The sequence below is a fragment of the Argentina silus genome (assembly GCF_951799395.1).
Source record: "Argentina silus genome assembly, chromosome: 17".
Lineage (NCBI taxonomy): Eukaryota > Metazoa > Chordata > Actinopteri > Argentiniformes > Argentinidae > Argentina > Argentina silus.
Window position 1 is genome coordinate 4,267,496 of NC_139671.1, and position 24,141 is coordinate 4,291,636.

The window sequence follows — 24,141 nt, forward strand, 5'->3', positions numbered from 1 at the left end:
TATGCAAAAAGGAAGCCAAAAGGCCAGACAGTATGTGGGGCGGGAACCACAAGGAGAAACAATAGAACAACAATGATATTACATCTAATTTCATAGACTCCATTTCAGCACTACAGCTCTTGCTCCTAACGTATGTCAACATCTGAGAGGGGTGTGAGAGCAGGTGTAGATCTTTAGTGTTAACTCTGTGGTGTTGCCTCATGGTAACATATTGGATTAGCAAATAATACAGCTAACCAACTAGCGTGATAGATAGTGTACCGTTTGAAGAACGAGTTTGTTGTTAACAGAGAATGCATGTACTGTGCTTCTCTTTTGATGCTAGCTGCAACTGACTGGCAGATTGTAATGTCGCCATGTGGCTTTAGGGTTGACAAACTGCACCTTGGTTACCCTTGACCCCATGACCTCCAAGTGCTCCCCCCCCCCCCCCCCCACCCTCACCCTCAAAGCAACGGTACAAGAAACACTAGAGACACCAACAGTGAATCTCAATAGTCTAAAGTGGCCTCCTCTCCTTCAACTGGACCGAGCTGAAGACACAGGATCGGTGAAAGCCATATGGCAAAAGCCTTGGGAGGAACTTCCTTTTACACAGGTCAAGTACAGTGTGGATGAAGAAAAGGAGAGACAGACAAACAAACAAACAAACAAACAAACAAAAAGCCACTTTAGACAATTGAGATGCACCCGAAGAATTACAGCGTAATAACATATAGGACTAAACAGAGAACAATTGCGGGTGAGGTCACTGATGGCCAATGAGGATGTGTTCTGGTTGGAGATTGTGGGAGTCCAAGGGGATTGGTGGCGGGAGGGGTGAGGAGGGGGGGGGTGTAGGTTTAGGCTGTCCCACTGGCAGAGTAGGAGAACTGGGGGAAGTGGGGTCTCCTGTCGCTGTCGAAAGACTCCATACTCTCATCTGGGAAGTACAAGAGAGAGAGAGAGAGAGAGAGAGAGAGGGGGGTGAGACATTCACAATGATCATGTTTTACAGCAAAGATAACAAAGCGTCCATATTATGGTTCATTTAGTAATGTGAAAAAGACAACATGAACACAAAGATCCACAAGGGGGAGCCCTTTAGCAACACAAAACATCTCAGACTGCACCACAGAGAATGAGTATCACAAAAATGTACAAATTGTGAGAGGGGAGGTGGGTACCTTGTCCAGGAGGCGTGATGGTGATGGTCTGCCCCGTGAACTCCACATCGAAATAGCGGGTGTCCGTTTCCGAGGTGACCTGGGGCTTGAAGGGCGGGATGAGCTGAGTGGAAACGGGAGGAGTCAGTCAAATCGGGTGGTGGGGGGGGGGGGTAATGACGCTTGCATGAAACCTAGTTTAGTACAGTTAGCTTATAGAACTGTTACTGAATATAAAACACGCCGTAATATATATGTTATATATATGTTATAAGCACATGTAGACTAGAGGTCCACGGCTCCTTACCTTCTTTTCATACACGTCTTGCCACTCGATTCCAGCGAAGAACTTGTGCTGCATGATCTCCTTGGCATCGTCTGGCCCTCCGCCTAACCTTAAGGAGAGGAGATGGCACACACAGAATGAGCACTGCTTACTATGATGGTCCTTCTAAATTAGCGGAATTTGTGGATGAGGCTCCTTTTGAGCTACTTTACTCTGGTTGCTGTGGTTCCTCTTGAGCTGGAATGTGCTCTTGCACACACACACTCACCTATGCTTAGATTACCTTCACACACCTACAGTACCACATGTCTCACACACACACCTACCTTTGCTTGGAGTCCTGCTTGAAACCAAAAAACAGGCACCTACTCTCACACACATACAGGACAGACAGGAAGGATATACACACCATACATAAGATCCAAACACACAAAGCCTACACAGCCAATTTCCGCATTCACCTCTCCTTGGGGTCTTTCTTGAGCAGCCAGGAGAACACACACACACACGCACACGCACACACACACACACACACACACACACACACACACACACACACACACACACACCTCACCTCTGCTTGGGGTCCTTCTTAAGCAGCCCAGAGAGCAGGGACTTGCCCTCAGGTCCTAGGGTGCGGGGGAAGCGGATCTCCTCCATGAGAATGAGCTCAAACAGTTTCTCGTGGTCCTGGTTGTAGAAGGGCAGTCGACCGCACATCATCTCATACATGACCACACCCAGACCCCACCAATCCACCGCTCGACCGTAGTCGTTGTCTTCCAACACCTGTGTGTGTGTGTGTGGGGGGGGGGGGGGGGGGGGGGGTGAGGTTAGCCTTACAGTACTTAAGCAATAAGACAGTGCTTTATTGTGAAATATTTTCCTGAGTCCACATGGCGCCTATGTATTGAAGAGCTATTTTCTATGCAGCACTTGTGTGCAGAGGTGAGCTCAAAAAGAGGGGGACACGTTGTGCGCCTCACTCATATCGTTTTTACAATGGACTGTCACTTGGAATTCCACGTCAGAAAACATAACCTCAAATAAAATCACGCGTTTGCTAAACTTAACCATTTTCAATTGTCAAAGATTTACTTCAAAGTGGGAAAATGAGTGCGTCATGAAAAGACACAATCTGGCAAAGAATCACCAACTCGAATGCTCCATATCTATGAAAAACGTATTTAAAAATAAAGGTTTAAAACGAAGAGCTACAGTCAATACCAATATAATGAACCTTCACCTACTTCATCTACTGAGCGCACCAGTAATGAGTCCAAACCATCCCTCTTGTGCCCCTCTTGTAAATGTTACCATATCAAAGATTGCTATCAAACATAACGCCGTAGATGACAACATTTTAATCAAGCAGTTTGAGATGGTCGGCAATGGCAGTAAATGCATTGGAAAAGCTCCCGATTCCCAATGCTAAATCCAAAATGGCGTGAATTGTCTACACACACGTCCTATATATTGTATTTTATTGGTAGCATCTTTGTCTGGCGATAAAGCAATTGAAATACAATTTTACACGCAAGTATGGTGCTCCACATCCTACCCAGGTTCAACTTTCCCAGGGGGCATATGTGCATACGTCTTTTCGAAAATTGAGGTGCGAATATCGTTTATATCGTACTAGCATATTTTCGGAAGAAGACACCCTTCTCTGCGAGCCAAGCGCAGGTGGAGCGCAGGTGTTTGCGCACCATATTGTCACTTATCCAAGAGCGCAAATCGGGCTCAAACCTCAGATTACGCTCAGATTACGTTTGCGTATCTGCATGCGCCTGTTTCAAAATCACCCTAATAGTTCTAAAACGGACCACTGTTGTCAAGCTAACGTGATAAACAAATCTTCGTAATTCGAGTGTTTGCACAGGGATATTACTGTAACGTGGATAAATGTGGATAAATGTGTCATAGCTGTTACTTTATCAAGGAATAAAGCACGTCTTCGGCCAATCACAATTCTTGTTCTGATCAACCCGTTGTATAATGTATGACAGTGTTCATAGAGGGTTCATAGCGGGTTCACCTCAGGGGCCAGGTACTCTGGCGTGCCGCAGAAGGTCTTCATGGTGGCCCCATCTTTGATCCCCTCCTTACACAGACCAAAGTCTGTGATCTTGATGTGGCCGTCTTTGTCCAGCATCAGGTTTTCCAGCTGTGGTGGGGAGAGTGAGGGTGCATTCAGTATTATGAATTTCATATCCAGTAAATGGAATTGTAGAAAAAGATTTGCTTTCACTATTTTTTCCCCATCATTTGTGCAGGCATAAGAGAGCTGTCAATGTCTAGTATTGATTCTAGGCTTTGCGTTTGCCTTTGGAATCTTCTATTGGTGTCTGTCAGCATAAGGACCAAAGTGGTTCCAATGAGAGTCAAATAAGCTTTTATTAGATTAGAGAGAAAAAACTACCAGAAACATAGCCAGAACCTTAGGCTTGCCAAAACCAACAGTTTGGAACATCATTAAAAAGAAAAGAAAAAAAGCACTGGTGACCTCAGCGATCGCAAACAGGCTGGTAGACCAAGGAAGACTTCTATAGTGGATGACCAAAGAATGCCCCCCATAATTAAGACATTAATTAAATGTCTGTTAATTAAAACACAAAACAACTGTCCCACAGATCAGGAACACTCTCCAGGAGGTAGGTGTGAATGTGTCAGAGACTACCATCCACAGAATAGGGAGGGATGTTAATGTTAGCATTATATATGCATGTATAGCTGCCACTAGAACTGGCAGGCAGCAGCAGAATGTATTCTGAAGTGTACAGAAACATCTTGTCTGCTCAAGTACAAGCAAATGCCTCCATTAATTGGATGGTACTTCATCATACAGTACCCAAAACATACTGCCATAGCAACTAGGGAGTTGTTCAGGGCCAAAAAAAGCGTAAACATGCATTTCATTTCCTGATAAGATTTTATGCAAAAACACCTAAAAACAACTGAAGATGGCTGCAGTACATGTCTGGCAGAGCATCACGAAAGAAGACACCCAGCGTCTGATGGGGTCAAAGGGTTGCAGACTTCAGGCAGTTTGCATGCAAAGGAATGTCGACCAAATACTAAGCATGAGTGCTTAGTTTGGACATTTTATCAATCTGTTCCATTACTGATGGTGCACTGAAACAATTGTTGTATATATAAAAAGAATTGATAAATACTTTGAGTGTTTGCTTGAGCTTGCCTAAAGTGCCAGAAGTGCAGGGTTTATACTTTTGCGGACTATTTCTTTGGTTCTGTTATGCCAGACAAACTCAATTAAGCACAGATCAGCATTTGAAACCATTTCAAATAGTACTTGAATCCAACCCCCTTCAGATCACCCTTTCTGTTCCCCAACTCACCTTCAGGTCCCTGTAGACCACGTTCTTCTCTGAGTGGAGGTAGTCTAGCGCTGACACGATCTCCGCCCCGTAGAACCGAGCCCTATCCTCTGAGAACACGCGGTCTCGCGATAGGTGGAAGAACAGCTGGGTTGCAGGAGAGATCAATTACGTAAGTCAAATCGCCAAATACTTTTTGTTGATTGGCCAAAGTTCTCTGTGAGATATTCACCCAGCACCCTCACCAGAACCCGGTAAAATCAGACACAAGACTCACCTCTCCACCATTGGCGTACTCCATGACGAAACACAAGCGGTCAGGCGTCTGGAAGGAGTACTTCAGACCCTTTGAATAGAGGAAGACATTTAGCTGATGCAGCATCAAATATTTCATGATTCACCTATGATGAATAGCTTAGCACACGGAGGAAGAGTTTACATACGACTGATACATGGAGGAGTTGCACTGGAGTTACACTTTATAAACTGTACATAGACTGTGTAGCTAGTGTATAAACAAGGAAACACTCTGTATTTTACATACATTAGGAAACAGGTACTATGGCTTTTCATACATCATACACACCCATTACCAACATGGATATGAAGCCAGTAGTTTGTGATCATGGTTTGAGTGCATTGCAATAGTCACTTACCGTCAAGAACGGATGTTTGGAATTCTGCAGTACTCTGTTCTCAGTGAGCGTGTGTGCTACTTCATCCTGACAGGTGACGAGGGAGATCGAATAGGCAAATTGTAAAAAAAACGTTATATACAAAGCAGACCTTGGTCTTAATGTATTTGAAATACTTTTAAATACTTCAAGCATTTGCTTGAGCCTGCCTCACTACATGCTACTCACTTTTGCAACAATCACTTCCTTCTTGAGGATTTTCATAGCGTAGTATTTTCCAGAGACCTTCTCCTTCACCAGGATGACCTTCCCAAAGGTGCCTTTTCCCAGGAGTTTGAGGTATTCAAAGTCATTCATAGTCTAAGGGACGAGGCAGGTAAAAATGGTCAACTACCATGAGATACACATCTTTGTTTCAACTGATGAGGAGAATATAAAAACAGGAACACAACTTTATTTAAAATTAACAGGATACGACATCAACCCTATTAAAGACAGCGGGTGAAGATTACATTTGGAGAGAGGGACGCACCACTTTGAGTTTGGGTTTGGTGAGGTACATCTCCATGTCCATGGGGTCAGGTGAGGAGTCCATCCTCTCCTCCTCCTGTTTCTGCAGCCCGTCTGCCACAGCCTGGATTGCTTTCGTCCACTCCTCCCTGAGGATGGAGGGAGAGAGAGGGGGGATGACACCGCTATTGGCATTGAATGCGTGTGTGAGTTTGTGGACTGTACTGTATCTGCAGTACAGTGTCAATGAAAAATGAGGTTATGCAAGTACAGTACCCTGCGTAAGTGATGTGAAGCATTATGCATAAAAAGTGTTATCATTTCTGAATGGTGAAAACAATATGTACACAAATACCATGAAATAAAAGCAGAAATCAACTTTTGGAGTGTAGAGCCAAAAGAAGAAAAAATACTTCAATGTCCCATTACTTTCGCAGGGCACTGTATATACAGTATGTGTGTGTACAGTATACAGTGTGTTTGTGTGGGTGTGTGTGTGCACATGCATGAGTCTGTGCGCATGTGTGTTTATGTGGTGTGTAAGTGGGCGTGCATGCATCTGAATTCATGTGTGCGTACGTGTGTGTGTGCGTGCCTATGTGCATGTGTGTCTCTGTGCAGTACGTGTGTGTGTGTGTGTGTGTGTGTGTGTGTGTGTGTGTGTGTGTGGGCGTGTGTGTGTGTGTGTGTGTGTGTGTGTGTGGGTGTGTGTGTGTGTGGGGGTGTGTGTGTGTGTGTGTGGGGGTGTGTGGGTGTGGGTGTGTGTGTGTGTGTAACCCACCTCTCCTCTGGGGTCTCCACGTGGAAGGTGCGCTCTATGACAGTGGTCCACTGCAGGCAGCGGATGATGAATGTGTTGGGCTTTGGCCTCTCTGTCTTCATCAACTGACATTCTGAGTGTGTGTGTGTGTGTGTGTGTGTGTGTGAGAGAGAGAGAGAGAGAGAGAGCGAAAAAGAAACAAGAGTAGGAGAACATTTGAGAGAGGGAGAGACCGACGTAAGGTTGAGAAAAGTTAAAGCTATTTATCTATATCACCATGGGAACTAACAAGGCTGAGACAGCAACCAGGCATTCTCAGGCAGCGGTCCATCGTCCTCTCCTCATACATGTGCCATAGATACAACAACTAACACGACCCAGCTGCCTTTCTGCGTAACGTATGTGGTTGCAGTTAGACACAGATTAAGCCTACTCCATTAGGAACAGCTTTGTAGTCCAGGAGAGGGCTGTATCCGCGTCCACGAAATGGGCCCTTGGTGTCAAATTCATTCCTCCAACATAAATGCAACATTTATCGATTCGCAAACTTCCAATTGTGTGGTAGTTGAGCTTACGTGCTACTGAGAAGTTATTGAGCGGAGTCTCTAGTTGGTCGACGTCCTGCGGCCGCTCCTTGTACCCGATAAACGTACCGTCGCTCTTCAGCAGGAAATACCTGGGCCGCCAGGTTTTGATGTACTCTCCTGAGAGAGAAAGGAGAAAGGGAATGGAATATAGATAGACAGATATATTAACATTAACATTTCAGTCAAATACCCATCGCATTGTTACAATTGTCTCATAAAACATTAAACTTTTCTTATGATATAAATTAGGATTTATCTCATAATAACAAGCATGTTTACTAAGCATAGACCCGTGGACGTCCGCGGGTATTTTTCAAGGAACAATGTTCACACTGGTCTTGAGATCTACAAGGCACCGCGCTATTGCTTGCCATGAGGAAGTGCTAATAAAACTTGTCCGACAGCAAGTGTGCGTGTGAGAGACAGACAAATGCTCTCACAGTCTGGTTGACCACAAGCTTCTGAGGCCTTTCTCCTGGTGGTTTCTGCGAAAACGCAACTTCCCCTCATATGTCTTTTTCTTCTGCTTTCTGACTCTCAACCCTTGTTTACAGTATGTCCTCTGTACTATGTAGTGTGTAGTGTAAAAACATTCAACAACAGAGCTTGTGTGGCTATTGCCCTCTGGGGTTAAAACAAACACCATATAATAGTGAAACAAACTTTTGATCAAGTTTGGGTGGTCCAGATTGGGGTGTGTAGTGGAGAAAAGAGGTCATAGGTGAGATTGTGGAACTTAATGAGCTTCAACACTAGCATAGAGCAACAACAAAAAAAGGGAGGGTATCTGGGGTTCCTCTATATTTTCTCTATATTGTAGTGCGTCATTTCTTTCCAGGATTCCTTCTCCTTTTCAATTGATAATACAATCAGATCTGTAGTTCCCATTGAAAGTCTGGTAAGTGTTCCCCACAACTTCTGTAGCAATATCTGCATCAATGAACAAGACTGACCAGAAAAAAAAAGAGAGGTCTTGGACCACTCAGTAAGACACTTGCACAAGACCATTTTTCACACGCACAATAACCGCTTTGTTCACAAATGTCATGTGGAAGAGAACCAAAACAAACCAGAATACTGAGCCTAGATTCAAAGTCTCAAATATCCATTCAATACTATTTTTGTGCCTATGGTAAATAGATTACATGAAACGTCCCCAACAAGTAGTGCCTGTACCTTTAAGGCAGCCGCTGTAGTAAACACAGGGTCTCACCCACTTTTTTTTTTGTAACTGTGGTTGGAGGTACTTCTGGTAATCAACAACCAGATTCTAGAAAACAGGAAGTGACACACTAACAGCAAGGGTAAACACCACAATTAGAAAAAAACCCAATCAGGTCGAGTGTCGGAGCCGCTGCTGACTCATCTGTTAACTGCTCAATGAGTGATAAGAGGAGATCCGAGCCCTTGAAAAAAAACTCGCTTGCTCGCTTGCACACACACACACACACACACACACACACACACACACACACAGACACACACAGGCACACACAGGCACACACACACACACACACAGACACAGACACAGACACAGACAGGCACACAGACACAGACACAGACACACACACACACACACACACACACACACCTTGAGCTGGAAGTAAATAAAGCAACGTGTAACTGCATATGCATCTAGATGTTTAAAACACTACAGGTGTGTGTGTGTGTTCATGTGTGTGTGTGTGTGTGTGTGTGTGTGTGTAAGTGGCCCACTGGACAAAGGTCTGATCGTGTGTTCATATAACCAACAGCTGCAGGTGAAGCAGTGAGCTAATGAACATGAAGACTATCCATCTCTGTCTAATAACTGTTGCATGGTGCCTGACTAGACCAATTATTCATCAAATGCATTCTAAACAAACACTATTTAAGGGTGTTTATATTTGTGGGAACGTTTGTAAGCATGTACTGAATGTACCGTGTGTGTTTGTGTGTGTGTGTGTGTGTGTGTGTGTGAGAGAGAGATAAGGATAGCGATATCCATCATCTGCATCAATCTAATTGAGCTGGATGCGTGAGCGAATCCCTCCATTTCCCTTCATCATAAAGCTTCCACCTATCCTCTGTCCTGAGGACCAGTGCAGACGAAGGGGAGGTGACAAGGAGAGGAAGCCACGTTAGACAATTGAGACGCACCTCCCATAAATAATAAATCATTGACAGCTACCCAGGAAGTCAACGGTCCTAAGCAGAGTGACACAGCGCAGATAAGAGATGCCAGTGCAGCCTGGCCTGTAAGGAGGATGTGGTTTCAAAGGAACTGTGTGGCTTATAATAAGAATCCACTTCCTCCTGTGACCCCCCCCTCCACACACACACTCACACACACACTTAATTCAGCTCTGTCTGCAGTGTAGCAACCAGGCCCGTCAAGCCATTTCTATTATTCATTTCTTTTGTACAAAAGATCTCTATGAAAGAGAAGGTTAACACACCTATACACAGACTGTGCAATTCTAGATAAGTGTCTTGTTGAGGAGCATATATTGTGTGGCTGTATAAATTAAGGGTAGATACACGCACATATCCTGTCTAGACTGTGAGGAAAACGCCAAAGTGCATCAAAATGTCAGTCTGTCAGACAACTCGGCTAGCTCAAAGGTAATGCCTAATGCATGTTTGGAAGTGACCTGGTGTTGTTTTAGGGTTAGGTATAGTACTGTATGAGCAACTACGTTATGCTTAATTGTCTTACTTGCCGGGCTGAAGCACATATGTCTGTCCTTTTTGTTTACAAGATGCTACAGTTCACAACGCAGCAGTCTCCTGGTCATCGGCCCATTTTTCCAACCTATTGCTCCTACTGCCTCACCGAACCGTGCGCGTGACCTCGTTAACCTAGGGAGCTGGAAGCCTTCACAAGTGCTGCTGCATGCGTATGTTTTGATGATCTAGCCCTGATTCCTTGTCCATGTGCAAGTCTTCAGAAGAACCACTACCACAAGTATGCCTCAGCCTAGGAGCCACTCCTCAAGAAGCCTCATCGCCTTCTCAGTGTATTCAACCACAGACTCAGAGGAGGGTTCATGGTAAGGTATGGCCTGGCTGCCACATGACCTCCCCCAAGATCCACCGCACCCAACCATAACCGCCAATCTCCGCAGATGGATCCCGGTGTACCGGTCTCCTTTGCAACATTTGGGAATGGAATGCTTTGATCAAGCACGCGTGGCACACAGTTGCAAGCCGCACTGCCACAGGCTAAGGGAGTGGTCTGCTGCCTGCCATACGGGTGTGGCTTACATCGACTAGCCACGGGGGCAAACCTTGCCATGTGAGGGACCAACCGGAATACTGGCTGCCAGGACACTGTGTAGCATTTAAGCAAAGGCTTAGATCAAGTACGTTTTTTACAGCGGTTTATTTTGAACCCAAGAGCCACGATCCAAACCACCTTGTTCTCCTCGGTCTTGTATGACTCATGTGATTGGAATGGGAGGACTCCTAGCCATTTGGGAGGTTGGCTAAAAAAGGGAAAGGTGGATCCATGCCAGGGGAGTCCAGATGTTTTTCCTCAAAGCAGGCTTTTCCAACGGGTGACTAACGCCTTGGCTCGGGCCCCAGATGCGTTTGAACGTGAAAAGAGTCCCAGCGAGGTCGTCCGAGCATCCATCCATGGCTTTGATTATACCCCCGGAATAGTGAGAGAGGCCACACTCCGACTACGGCGATGGAACCAATCCCATAAGAGCACCTTTGAATGCCATCCAGTAATCGCTTAAACCCATGTAGCTGACTCCCCGCACACAAAGATGCAGTCTAACCTGAACAGAAGCGTTGCAAGACCTCTGACACAAACAGTAGTTTATAGACAGGTGGGTTGGCGACATCAAAAATGAGCATGCATACCTGGATCAAAGGCAGCTGTAATATGTCTGGCCATTTAGTCATGTCCAACACCCGTTATTGGTCAGGGATTTACAGGAGGGATCCGGCAAACGTCCACCGTTGATGAGTAGTAGTTTATTTAGGTAATTGGTTCGTTGACCATAGTTCAAGCCGCTGCCATCCTCGAGGTAGTAACGAGAATGATGAGACCTGCCCTTGGATATACAGTGAAAACCCAAAGACCATTATTCAACTCCATGTGACGTAAAACCTGGTTCAAGTTCATCTGTATGCGATGAGTGGAGAAGTCTTACGGCAAGGGCTAGCATGACACAACTGCCACGTCTATGCTAATATCATGGCTAGGGACCAGTTAGCTAGCTAAACAACATACTGTATCTAGCATAACAATGTCATGAAAGACAAACAAGTGCTTTATTGGGTGAATTTGTGTTGATAATGCTTTGATTATAAGCCAACAAAACCTTATAACCGATGTGCACGCAACCATGGGGCACCAACCCACCCTTCTATAATCACACACCTGTATTCTGGTAAAACAAGAATATGTTCACTGTGTTGTCAGCCACACAGAGGACATATTAAAAGTTAATAAATGGACACAATAGAAATGCTTGAAATTAAATCAGGTGACATACTACGGTTGAGTAAGCATGACCCTTGTAAACCTGTCTGATTTGTGTATGCAGAGTGACAGGTAGGCAAAGCATGTGGCTTGAAAACTTGAAAAAAATTCACCCAAAGCTGAAAAAGCTTGACTGCACCACCCTGTTGCCTTCATGGTTTCCCATGGGTGATGTCACCATGGCCACATCACAAAAAAAAAAAAAAAAAAAAAAAACATCTCCCCAAATCCCTTGTGGGCAAAACAGGCTCGCCGCCGCACTAAGCAGCGTAAATCCAGCGTCGGCTGCGTTCCTTTTGATCTCGGCCCAGAGTCATTCCGGGTGGTGTCTGTCTGCATAGCTGAACTGGGATGACCCCCAACTCCTCGCCACGGCGCTACACTGTCCGACTGTCTGACTGTCCAAGGGTAGAGGGAGGGAGGGGGCGAGGGAGGGAGGGGGCGAGGGAGGGAGGGGAGGGAGGGGAGGGGGGGGGGGGTTACTCTCGGTTGTCCAGCTTCCACAGCAAGTCTTCTTGCTGCCGCCAGACACACCCATATCCCTCCTCCAGCCACACCCATATCCCTCCTCCAGCCAGTTTGGTCACCCCTCTGTAGTCCGTAGGACAACATGCAACCAATTCAATTGCAGAATCCACTGACAAATTGGAGTATTCTGTAATCTGTATTTCCCCCATTTGGTCAAATCTCCCCAGGCAATCAAAGAGGTTGTGATGAGATTGTTGGTTGTGATGAATCGAAGAGATAAATACAAGATCTAAGTGGCTAAAATCATTGTTTAATAGGGGTCAGTCATTCTGTGAATGGGATGTGATCCTCCCCCTGGCTACAGCTGTGTGGAGGTTGTACGGGGGGGGGGCAGGGGGGGTCATTTTCTTTGTTTATAGAACACTGAAAGGGTCAAAGGAGAGGCAGATGCAGGTCGAAAACAAACACGCAAAGTCCAGACGGGACCGGGGGGGGGTCACAAGCCAAGACAACAAGTTCAAGCTACAGACAGACTAATCCAAAGAAAAAGTAAAGTTGAAAAACAGCTTTGAAGTTAAATTGTTCATTTTCAGATTTTCTCAAAATGGGCAAACATTTCACCTGTTTCTCACCATCATCCTAAAAATGCCACCTACAGTACCATTTGACAACTCAATGGTTATACCTCAGATGTTAATGATATACTGTACTGTATATATCATCTAAATGTCTAAATGTCCATAATACATGAAAATGTCCAAAGAATCTCGACTGGTGTGTGTGCACTAAATGGCATATTTGCTTTGAAGACATAATCATAGGAAGTCTATAGAGCCTTTGGTCTGGGGAAACGTTTTTATGGACCATGACCATTCCTAAGAACCATAAACAAACTTTAGAACCGTAAACATTCTTATGGACCATAAACATTCCCAAGGACTATAAAGATTGCATCCCTTTCATTGTAATGTTGGTTATCTTTGAATGGAGCTAAAACAACAGGAAGCAATCTCAGAGGATACTAAGACTTCCAGGCCTTTCGATCAAAGGACAAGAGTTTAGGAAGTTCAAAACAACTGTATAGACATTCAAAATAACTGTAAGAAATATCAGACATGTACAGTACTACAACAATCTTACAGTACATACAAAAACAATCAATTATACACAAAATAATCACACATTATACTTCATGCAAAAGGTACGGTAATTGAAAAGGATGAGTTGGGGGAAAAAAAAAGTATCCGGAGAAAAGCAGAATAGAGTATACTAATTTGTAACGCACAACTGCTCTATGAGACATTTATTTCAGACAAGAACAGAGGTGACCACAATGGAACAAGGAGACTGAGAACCGAAGCCTTGAGGCGAGAGACAGATGCGTTTACCTCGTTTGTGAAGCCATCCCTCCTTTACAATGACGACTTCACCCATGGTGGCCTACGGAGGAATGGGGGGAGGGGGAAGGTTCGGTCCGCAGGGGGGGGGGGTCTGGCAGAAGGAGGTGCCACTCTGGTCTCCTTCACTTAAATCCAACGTCTGGGGTTGTGGCCGTGATTAGCCAGAACTGGGTGCCTATTGGACAGGCACACACACACAGTGTCAGGTGACAGTGAACAATAAGTCAAATGAAGGTGAGGTGACACATTGCTCAATGCTGCAAATATTAACACCAAAGGAGTAGAGGGAGAGGAACTGATAATGGACTTGGACCCTTTCCAACCCAGCTGGTCGTGCCATTAGTAAACCAGCCTCTTACCTTTTGACTGGGTGGTGACACAGGGGCACAGACATCTCTCCTGAATATCCCACATTCCTAAACTAAGCAGACCCTTTCACAGCTGTCAAATGACTCCATCTTGTTATGGCTTGCCCCACTTATCCATCCATATCTATCAACAGTGGAAATATTGCTTCATTACCGTCATATCATCTGGATATATTGTATGTACACTGTGCAATGTCACACACACCATACAGTAATATGTCATGGAATTATAATCAGAGGGTTGCCAGGTTTGGGAGTGCTCCAGATCAACCCGTAGAATTAGGTATTTGACCTGAATGCCCCAGTGGAATTTCAGCTATAAACCATAAGTATGCAAGTGGCTTTTGTGTGGACAGCATCTTCTAGGCTAAGAATGTATCATAGTGGTGCTAGGCTACTAACGCAGAGAGTGAGAAATGCAGAACCTAGCATTACAGTGCTGTGGTTGTGGTAATCCTGTGTCTGTAACCCAGCTGTGTGTTAAAAATGACACTACTACTCTTTATAAACACGATATGATTATGCATGAAAAGAGCCTACAGTCACACAGCTGACAGAAGCTCTTTAGTGAGGGTGGGGTGTAGATTCTAGAAAAACTGAATCCATCAGAAATTCAGTCCATAGTTGAAAAGAAGTGTCTCGATGGTTGAATTTGAGGTCTCATGTAGCGAATGCGACCAAAACCATCATTAGTTTCACGAAAGTGAAGGGAATCATGTTCAAACGCCAAAACAACTGGTAAAACATAATTTATACATATGGAACTTCATGTTCCTCTGTTTAATCAGCATCGAACCCTTTTTTTCGGAGAGAGAAAAAAAGGGCAGGTGCAAACTTTGCACTGGTGCAAACGGCTTGTGAATCTGGCCCTATTATAGAGCTCGCTTCAACGCTACCCAGAAGCCAAAAACAAACAGACATGAAAGAGGGGAGTGAGTGTGTTTACAAACGGCCGGACTGTCCACCATGGCACACCAGACTATTTGTTTATGTGTAACTAGCTGTTAGCCATGTTGTGATTTCTCCATCTGGAGACTTCTGAACCCCCCCCAGTTTAATAGTGCATGGAGTCTCCAATAACATATACCTATGCCTATACCCTTCACCAATAATCACACCAATACACATCTATTGGGTTTTGCTAATGCTAAGAAGCCCCAAAAAAATGGGAGAAAAAAGGTTCAATCCAAGCATTGTTTCAGAGCAAGGCATGGTCACAACTGGGCTGAAAATCTACTTGAGCCCTAAGATGCCCTTTGATCTGTGAAGTACAGAGGTTGTCTGTCTACTGTAATGCTGTCTGTTTGGGACACAACATGAACTGGGGGGAGGGGGTTGTTCTGTAATGTTTTGCAATGTTTTGTCTGCGCCTGCCTACAGGAAGTCACTGACATTCCGCGACCTTGCCATGCCCTTTGTTGCTCTGCTGCCTTGGTTGGTAGACAGGTAGACAGTTATTGGCTGGTAGACAGGTAGACAGCTTTTGGCTGGTAGACAGGTCGAAAGTTATTTTTCATTGCTTAGACTCAGTGGAAGCTGCCTGTCAACATGAAGTGACATTTCCATAGGATGTCCCTACTAGCCACCCTATACTATAGCTCAGACAGCTGTGTGATGTTTTGTGCCGCATCGGAAAAAAGTAGTCCTGATCAAAACAGACACTCTTTGCCATAGCAAGACAAGGGCATAACATCTCACAATTTTCCCCCAGAAGTAGTGCAAAGTATTATGAATTCCGGACCAATAGGTAGACGGGAACAGCTTTGCTCAGTTTGTCGGTGGCACCGTTAAAGGAACTGGGAGGCGCTGAGAAGGCCTCGTTGATCGGGAGCGGCTGATGGGAACACAAGCAGTAAAGGTAGACGGAGTCCACAGAGAAACCTGCTGCCCCCAGCATCCCCTTTCCCCCTCCTCGCTACACAGACACACGCCCCCCGCCGCCCCCCACCACCCCCCTATGTCTGGCTCCTTGGAATGCACTGAGAGAGTACACAGTGTTCCCGCGAATGAGAGAAATCTTTAACAACAGATAGACATGAGGGGCCTGAGATACTGCTCAGAGTCTTAACACGCACACGCACGCACACACACGCACGCACGCACACACACACGCGCACGCACGCACGCACGCACACATACACACACGCACACGCACACACACGCACACGCAAAATCACATGTATGAAACATGCAGGTGAAAGCACATGGATGCAAAAAACAAGCAAGAAACCTAATAATCCAGTTGAAAATGATGCACAAAAATAGAAAACCTTCTCAGAAACATACATACACCTGTAGACAACAAACAGGCGAACACACAGTCAAAACACAGGGGAGCACATACAAACACCTGCAATATACACATCTTTTATTCACAAACACATAGTCTGACACTGAAACTCAGAAGGTTGGACGCCACACATAAACACAAAGCAACACAGAATCTCAGACACACATGCTATAATTGCACACAGAAAAAACAAAAGTGCACACACACACACACACACACACACCAGATTAGTGTCCCTTCAGACCTCACACTCACAACCCCCCTTGGTCCAGGGAGCCACCGGCACACTGCTGCAGCCCTGGGCGCTCCTCCCCTCCTGAAGCCACCCGCCCGCCCGCCCACCCCGCCGCTGCCGGCTGGCTGCGGAGGGAAAAGAGACTGGGCCCACGGCCAAAACACTCGCTCCCTCACTCACACACACACACACACACACACACACACACACACAAACACACACTGCAGCACTCAAATGAACCCAACGCCCTCACAGAAAGTCACGTGGCCAAGCGAAGAGGGAGGGGAGGAGAGCAGGAGGAAGAAGGGAGGGAGAAAGAGAGAAGAGGAGGAAGACTGATAGGGAGGGAGAAAGAGGGGGAACAGGGAGGGACGGAGGAAGAGAAAGAGAGAGTAAAAAGAGAGGCCCCTAAAGGCTGCAGCCACCTACACCCCCCCACCCCCACCCCACCACCCCACCGCCGCCGCCTTCCTTCCTGCCCGCCTTGTTCGACATTGGTGCCCTCACTCACAGTTGAGTGTGAACCACGCGCCCCAGTGTCAAGCAGCAAAGGAAGCAAGTGAATGAAAGAGTGAGCCAAAGAAAGAAAAGAAAAAACTGCAGAAGATGGGGATGGGCTTTTCTACCATGCCACGCAGCTGCACCTCTTCCATCTCCACAGCTGGGGTTGGGGGGGGGGGGGTTGGGGGGGGGATGCCAGTGGACGTGACTTAGCACCGCTACTGTAGCGCTGACATGTGGCTTGCTGCAGTGAGCAGCAGAATTTTTATGATGAATAGGGTCAGTGGGTTCATCCCTGGTGGTTCAGAGCTAGTCCGCCCCTTCAGAGTGAAGGGAGCTGTTTGGGCCATTTGAAAAAGGGATTGTTCACAGGCTTGAGTTTACCATTGTGTCATCAGAAAACCTTTGGTTGTCGGTGGCTTGAGTTAACAGGACAAAGGGAATCTCTGGGTGGTTTCCGTTCACTGCACCTCGCTGTATCTCAACTATGTACAGTACACACAAACATCCACTGAGCCAGGCAAGGGCCTGCAGGCGGACTGGGCCTGATGCTTGTCAGCATGCATTGCGGAGAGCGGGGGAGGACTTTTGGGTGGATTTACCTCGCAGGTCCTATGGGGCTATAACAGTTGTCCCTAACAGGTAGAATTCTCTGGGATCGATCCACCAGCTGGCTGAAACACAATCAAACACAAGGTGCAGCTGAATTGCCCACACTGACTGTCGTGGTTTGTCACGGTGGCTTACCATCCACTAACCAAGTTTGGTGATTATACAAAGACTATCCTATGTTCCCTGTAGTAGTCCAGCTAAATAGTCATACCTCTTGGATGGGTCTTAGGTGGCTGTGTCATCTCAATGAGAATCGACTCATATTGTTTTGGTGTTATATATCCAACGTCTGGCACATGTGCAGTACAACTTTAAATCAGCGCTCAGAATGTGAAACATGAGCCGTTAAGATGACCGGAGACTGAAAACTGAGATGTGTCAAAACATGACAACTGTTATTCTTGAGTTGAAGGGCATTTCCGCCTGATGAGCGAGTGGAAATCTCTAATGTTCGGAACAGGCCGTCAACATCCTTTAAGCTAATCGCTACCATTTAGAACAGGCTGTCAATATCTTGCTAACCTTCTGAACAGGGTTGTCAATAACCTTTGCGGTAATCGCTAATGTCCGGAACAGGCTGAACGACAGGGGACAATGAGTGGGAGAGTGGCACAGACGGCACATTTACAGGACCCAAATATAAAACTAATTTCCAGATCCATCCCCTGAATTCTAATGACTCCGGACAGGGCGGCTCGCCTCTGAATTACAGCTTTTACAGTGTTGTTTGTTTTCATGTTAGGTAACCAAGCAACCACCATCCCCCTCGGTTTCGAACGGACCACCTTGAGTGAGACGCCACATTTTTCTGACGAGCGTGAAGACGGGGGAACAGGGCTTTTTATGCAATTAGCGTACGGCATCTTTTCACTCCACAGAAAAGAGAAACACCCTGTCAAACATAAGCCTGTTAGATACACATAACATAGTTCTATGCGACGGCTAATTCACCAAAATAATTCATTTGGGACAATACAGTATCAACCAAGCTGGTGCTGAGCGTGTTAATGTTTTGGGTGTGAGAGAGAGAGACAGAGCAAGAGAGCGCGTGCACGAGAGAGAAAGAGCGAGAGAAAAAGAGAGGGTGTGTGTGTGTGTGTGTGTGTAGGGATATACTGTAGTTGTGGCTAGTTGCTTTACAAACCATTGAGTGATACTCCTCAGACATTGCTTTCACCTTATCAGTCTAGACACTTCCCTGGGTTGTAAGACTCAAACGTTGACATCCCGTTTTGACTGATATCCTTCACGTTGCCCCTCCATGACCTCAAGGCATTCCAAGGGTAAGGACATACCAGTGTTATCTTCTCCAAACACAGACACAATCAAGTGTTTTGATGGCTCCAGTGAGTGTGGGGTGGACCTGTTGTTGGACTGTCGTGTGTTGAGATCTGGATATAGGGGCGTGTGAGTGAGTGTGTGTGTGTGTGTGTGTGTGTGTTAGCAAGGGAGGTAAACTGATTGTACATCTGACACAATATGCTTGTCTGTGCAACAGCAGATACCAGTGGCATTCCTGGTAATTAGGGTACAACCACTGGCACATTTACTAACATGTGGGGAAGCAAGGTCCATACTATGACTTAGTTTAAAAGGTTCCTGAGCATGTCTACTTACAGCGTAATTAATTGCATTACTGGATTTGAAATCAAACAATTTCTACGAGGTTAAAGTAGAGATTGTCAGCTTTTATCTTATGGTATTTGTGTACATATTGGTTTCACCATTTAGATTTTTTTATTTTTTTTATACATAGTCCCCCTAGGGCACCAAAATTAATGGGACAATTGGCTTGACAGGGGTTTCTGCTTAGTCAGGTGTGTTCGGTCACATCATTTGTGCAGGCATAAGAGAGATGTCAATGTCTAGTATTAATTCTAGGCTTTGAGTTTGCCTTTGGAGTCTCTTATTGATGTCTGTCAACATGAGGACCAAAAAGGTGTCAATGAAAGTCAAGGAATCAGAAACATAGCCAAGATCAACAGTTTGGAACATAATTAAAAAGAAAAAACGGGCTGGTCTCCAAGGAAGACTTCTACAGTGGATGAACAAAGAACGTTCACCATAATTAAGGAAAACCCTAAAACAACTATCCCACAGGTCAGGAACACTCTCCAGGAGGTAGGCTTGAATGCGTCAGAGACTACCATCCGCAGAATACATCACCAGCCGAACTACAGAGGCAAACCACTTGTTATCCTCAAAAAGGATGGTATGGTTAGAGTTTGCTAAAATATACCTAAAAAGCCTGTAGAGGTCTGGAAAAAGGTATTGTGGACAGATAAGACAAATATTATCATGTACTGTACCAGAGTGATTGCAAAAGGAAAGTTGGGAGAAAAAAGGATCTTCCCAAGATCTACAGCACACCATCTCATCTGTGAAAGATGGTGGAGGGGGTGTCAAGGTTTGGGCATGAATAGCTGGCACTAGAACTGGCTAACTTGTCTTAATTGATGATTGTACATGTTCTGCTGACAGCAGCAGCGAATGTATTCTAAAGTGTATAGAAACTCTGCTACAAGCAAATGCCTCCAAATTCATTGTATGGCGCTTCATCATACAGTAAGACAATGACTCAAAACATTCTGCCATAGCAACTAGGGAGTTTTTCAGGGCCAAAGATGGGAAAGCTCAGTCTTCAGATGTAAATCCAATTGAACATGCATTTCATTTCCTGATAAGATTTTAGGCAAAAAGACCTCAAAACAAACAACAACTGAAGATGGCTGCAGTGCAGGCCTGGCAGAGCATCACCAGAGAAGATGCCCAGCATCTGGTAGGATCAATGGGTCGCAGTCTTCAGGCAGTTATTGCATGCAAAGAATTGTGGAATCAAATACTAAACATGAGTGCTTAATTTAGACGTTATATGAATCTGTCCCATTACTTTTGGTGGGCTGAAATAGGGGGACTATGTATAAAAAGTGTTGTAATTTCTGAATGATGAAACCAACACATACAAAAATACCCTAAAAAAAGCTGACAATCTATACGTTAACCACATTTGATTTTGAATCCAAACTTTTGGAGTATACTGCCAAAAGAAGAAAAAAATGCTTTCTTGTCCCATTACTTACGCAGGGAACTGTATTTTTGGATTATGAAATGAACCATATCCTGTGGCCTGGGTTGGTCCAGTGGTCTAGCACCATATCCTACAGTGCACACATATGCCCATGTCGGCATGGTGACATCCCCTCTCCTCCCTACTTTCCTGTCTTTCTTCACTGTCTCTATCCAATAAAAAAAAAAAAATTACCTTAACATTTTTTTTTTTTTTTTTTTAAATGAACCATATCCCATGTTTGACAAGATCTGAGAGTATTCATATAACAATGATACATTGGCAATTACAATGAGAAAAGAAAAACTGCACACAATAATATTGCTGCCAAATTAAATAGTGTTTTCTTGCTCTTCTTCCACTGACAAACTGGCACGGGCACCCTGGCATCACAACAAATCTGCCTTGAATCCTATCTGACCTCCTTGTAGTGTGTGTGTGTGTGTGTGTGTGTGTGTGTGTGTGCGTGTGTGTGTGTGTGCCCTCTACAAGACAATCCCACATATACTGTACACCAAATTGGGTCTGTGGCTGAGGAGCGTGTCTACGGGGAGGGAGCAATTGAGTGTAAAGAGGAGAGCAGACATGCGTGTGGTGTCTGATTTAATAATCCTAAGCGTGGTTGTGAAAAAACACAGCATGTTATTCATTTTGGTCACGATAACCCTGCCCTTGGCTTGTGGTACGAAAAGATACTTGGCTCAACTTGTTTGCCCATGTCACCCTTCACTTAGGTAAGGATTTTAAAGTCATTTCAGGAGTATTTTGTATTAGGCATAATTCCATAGTCACTTTTGACAGAGGTTTTGTGCTGCAGGCATACTGTAATGACCTCTTACTACATGTACTCAAGAAGCCTGAAAATTAATGTTTCACCCTCCACCACATCATGCTTTAAATGTTTTACATTGAAAGACAAAGTTGACTGGAAATCATTGTCTCAGCACCTCCAGTATTTATACATCTTATTTAAGAACCATTAAATATGTTTTGGACGCCAACCAGATGTTTTAAAGTATGCTTAAGGTGGTGCATTTGTTCATTTGCTCTTTGTTGCAGATGACAAAAACAATTAATTGTGGCTGGACTGATACTATAAATATGAAACCTTCCTCAATGACAGTTTAACACCACTGTCTATTACTATTTTATAAATGTTACTAATTACATCTATTACAGGAAAGTATTCATTTCAGAGGACAATCATTTAATGACCAGTAGTTGCTTTCCATTAAATGAGTTTCCTTCCTGGTCAAATGCAATGTTTCCTTTTTTGGTGAGAGTCATTATTACAGTAGATACAGTGTCACACGTGTTACTACAAAATAAGCAGCTCCCTTGCTCACTCCCTTCCTGACACAATGTAGAAAATCTGTGAATGGAGCAACATCCACATCCTCCTCCATGGTTTCACTCTTCATTTGCGATTCAAAGCAGCAATAAAAGCATTAAAACAACCGCTTCATCTAACGATCATCGAAGTTCGAAGACAATAGCCAAGTGAATAAAGGGGGGAAACTTACTGTGGGACTTCTCTAATTACGCTGTATAAGACGGATATCATTATTCATGTCAAAGATGTCAATGCAATTGCCAATTATACCGCAAGAACAAATTAAGTGTCTTCAGTTTCCCAAACACGATAAGACACCTCTAAAAACGATTTTACAAAATGATTTTGTCAGCACAGGACTGGCAACACAGGATGGGCAAACCTATTGCAGAACGGTTGTTTCATATTGAAACATGCGCCCCAAAATAAAACCTTTAACCTAAAGTAGATTTTTTAATACATGCACAAATATTATACATTTTGGCATTTTTTGCTATTTTTTTAACATAGTTCTAGGCCTAGCAGAGCAGAGTGGTGAAGATATCCGCAACCCACTGACTACAATGGGAACTACCCTTTTTTGGCATGACTGCAAAATTGAAACAACAAAAGAACAATTGAACCACAAAACTTTACCTTAGCCAATTCAAACGTTATTCCGGGCCATTGTTTGGACTCTGACAACTTGTTCAGCAGCTATGTCCATGCGTATTCTTGGTTAATGTATCCTCGTGCACTCGAAGTCTAGTCGTTCTCCCATTAAACCAACTGAGCCTTCCGTCTGAACGACATCCGAATCTCTCCTGGGTCCTAAAGCCCACTCGTTCCCGGAACCGTCACCTTATTTGCCTTTTCGCCCCGTTTGAGAGTTCAGTGTGTGTGTGTGTGTGTGTGTGTGTGTGTGTGTGTGTGTGTGTGTGTGTGTGTGTGTGTGTGTGTGTGTGTGTGTGTGTGTGTGCATTGCAGTGATATGAAGAATGAGAGGGAGTGACTCACGATGCAAAATGCCACGTTTTCTGAAAACGTTTTGTTTATCTGAGGAGCGCTTCTAAATCGTTGCACATGATGATGGTACAATACAGTACCATTTTTTTTTTATATTAGATCTTTTTTTTATCAATCTCCATCTTTTTAGACTCGTGATATTTTACACTGATAATTTGTCAGAAATATATATTTTTTAAAATAGAAAACAAATACAGATATGAATTGTCAATTTAAACTGATATTTCTATCCTATCTACGACCATTTCAGGGAGCATGTCGGCATTTACTGTAATCTGTTATCAGTTTTGATAGAAGCAAATTATGCTTCGTCAACATTTTCATTGAAATGATTCACGATTGCTAAAATGAAACACAAATACCTACATGAAATTATACACGAAATGCCAAATACACACGATACCCTTGAACTTGTGTAATTGAGTTATATCAGCCAAAGACTTGCAGTCTGTTATTACAAACCATTGGTGAAAAAAACCTTTGAAATATATTTAAACCTATAATTTCGATATCATGGACTGTCTATGAATGTTTGAGTACGGGCACATTTCCCAAGCCCCTGCTTTATACCAAAAGAAGTGATGAACCAGCCAAAACTAATTAAGGATGGCACCTTTAACAAAGTGAAATGGAGCACAAATCACAAGTCAGGTTCCGGGATACATTAGATGTGCTGTTCCTTGACAAGTAAATACAAATGTACAGCCAAAATAGTACAGGGAAACAATGATAGCTGTTTGTTGAGAAAATGATGACAAAAAAACAAAAAGAAAACATTGTGCGTGCATGGGTGTGTGTGTGTGTGCACGCGTGTTGTGTTACTGTAATATGCTATGCACCTGTCCGAGTGTGTTTGTGTGTACGCACCTACTGTATGTGTGTGAAAGGTACGCACATACAGTAGGTGTCACTGCCACATCTAGAGCTCTTACAGTTTCGATAACAAGACGCTGTAGAGACGGTTTAGGGTTTAGGGGTTATTTTTTCACTGGAAGAGGAAATCCCCTGTCAGAGCCCCAGCCAGTAAACAAGAAGTCAGAGTGGCCGGCTTCTGCCAGAGGGACAAAAGGCCTCCATCCAGCTGGCTCTAATACAAGAAACACAGACGCGCTTCATGAGCTATT

The 24,141-nt window shown here is 44.4% G+C and overlaps 1 protein-coding gene across 1 annotated transcript; it reads right to left on the bottom strand.

The window, feature by feature from the left end:
- Nucleotides 1-459: 459 nt before the first annotated feature.
- LOC310818515 (RAC-alpha serine/threonine-protein kinase) lies at nucleotides 460-22,781 on the bottom strand. Its single transcript, XM_083689486.1, has 14 exons — nucleotides 22,649-22,781; nucleotides 13,595-13,781; nucleotides 7,250-7,378; nucleotides 6,696-6,807; nucleotides 5,937-6,063; nucleotides 5,633-5,764; nucleotides 5,426-5,491; nucleotides 5,047-5,115; nucleotides 4,791-4,916; nucleotides 3,470-3,598; nucleotides 2,006-2,220; nucleotides 1,453-1,540; nucleotides 1,167-1,269; nucleotides 460-922 (listed from the first exon to the last, which is right to left on the bottom strand). Exons 2-14 carry the CDS (start codon nucleotides 13,638-13,640, stop codon nucleotides 843-845), a joined length of 1,422 nt encoding a protein of 473 aa, XP_083545612.1. The 5' UTR covers nucleotides 13,641-13,781; nucleotides 22,649-22,781; the 3' UTR covers nucleotides 460-842.
- Between the last annotated feature and the right edge of the window lie 1,360 nt (nucleotides 22,782-24,141).

What these genes read in the sequence shown, in the direction of transcription:
- LOC310818515 (XM_083689486.1), bottom strand. Translation starts at nt 13,640, where the DNA reads ATGGGTGAAGTCGTCATTGTAAAGGAGGGATGGCTTCACAAACGAG. An exon ending in CCAAACATCCGTTCTTGACG is followed by an intron (nt 5,116 to 5,425) that starts GTAAGTGACTAT and finishes CTCTATTCAAAG; the next exon opens with GGTCTGAAGTACTCCTTCCA. An exon ending in AAGACGTGTATGAAAAGAAG is followed by an intron (nt 1,270 to 1,452) that starts GTAAGGAGCCGT and finishes GTTTCCACTCAG; the next exon opens with CTCATCCCGCCCTTCAAGCC.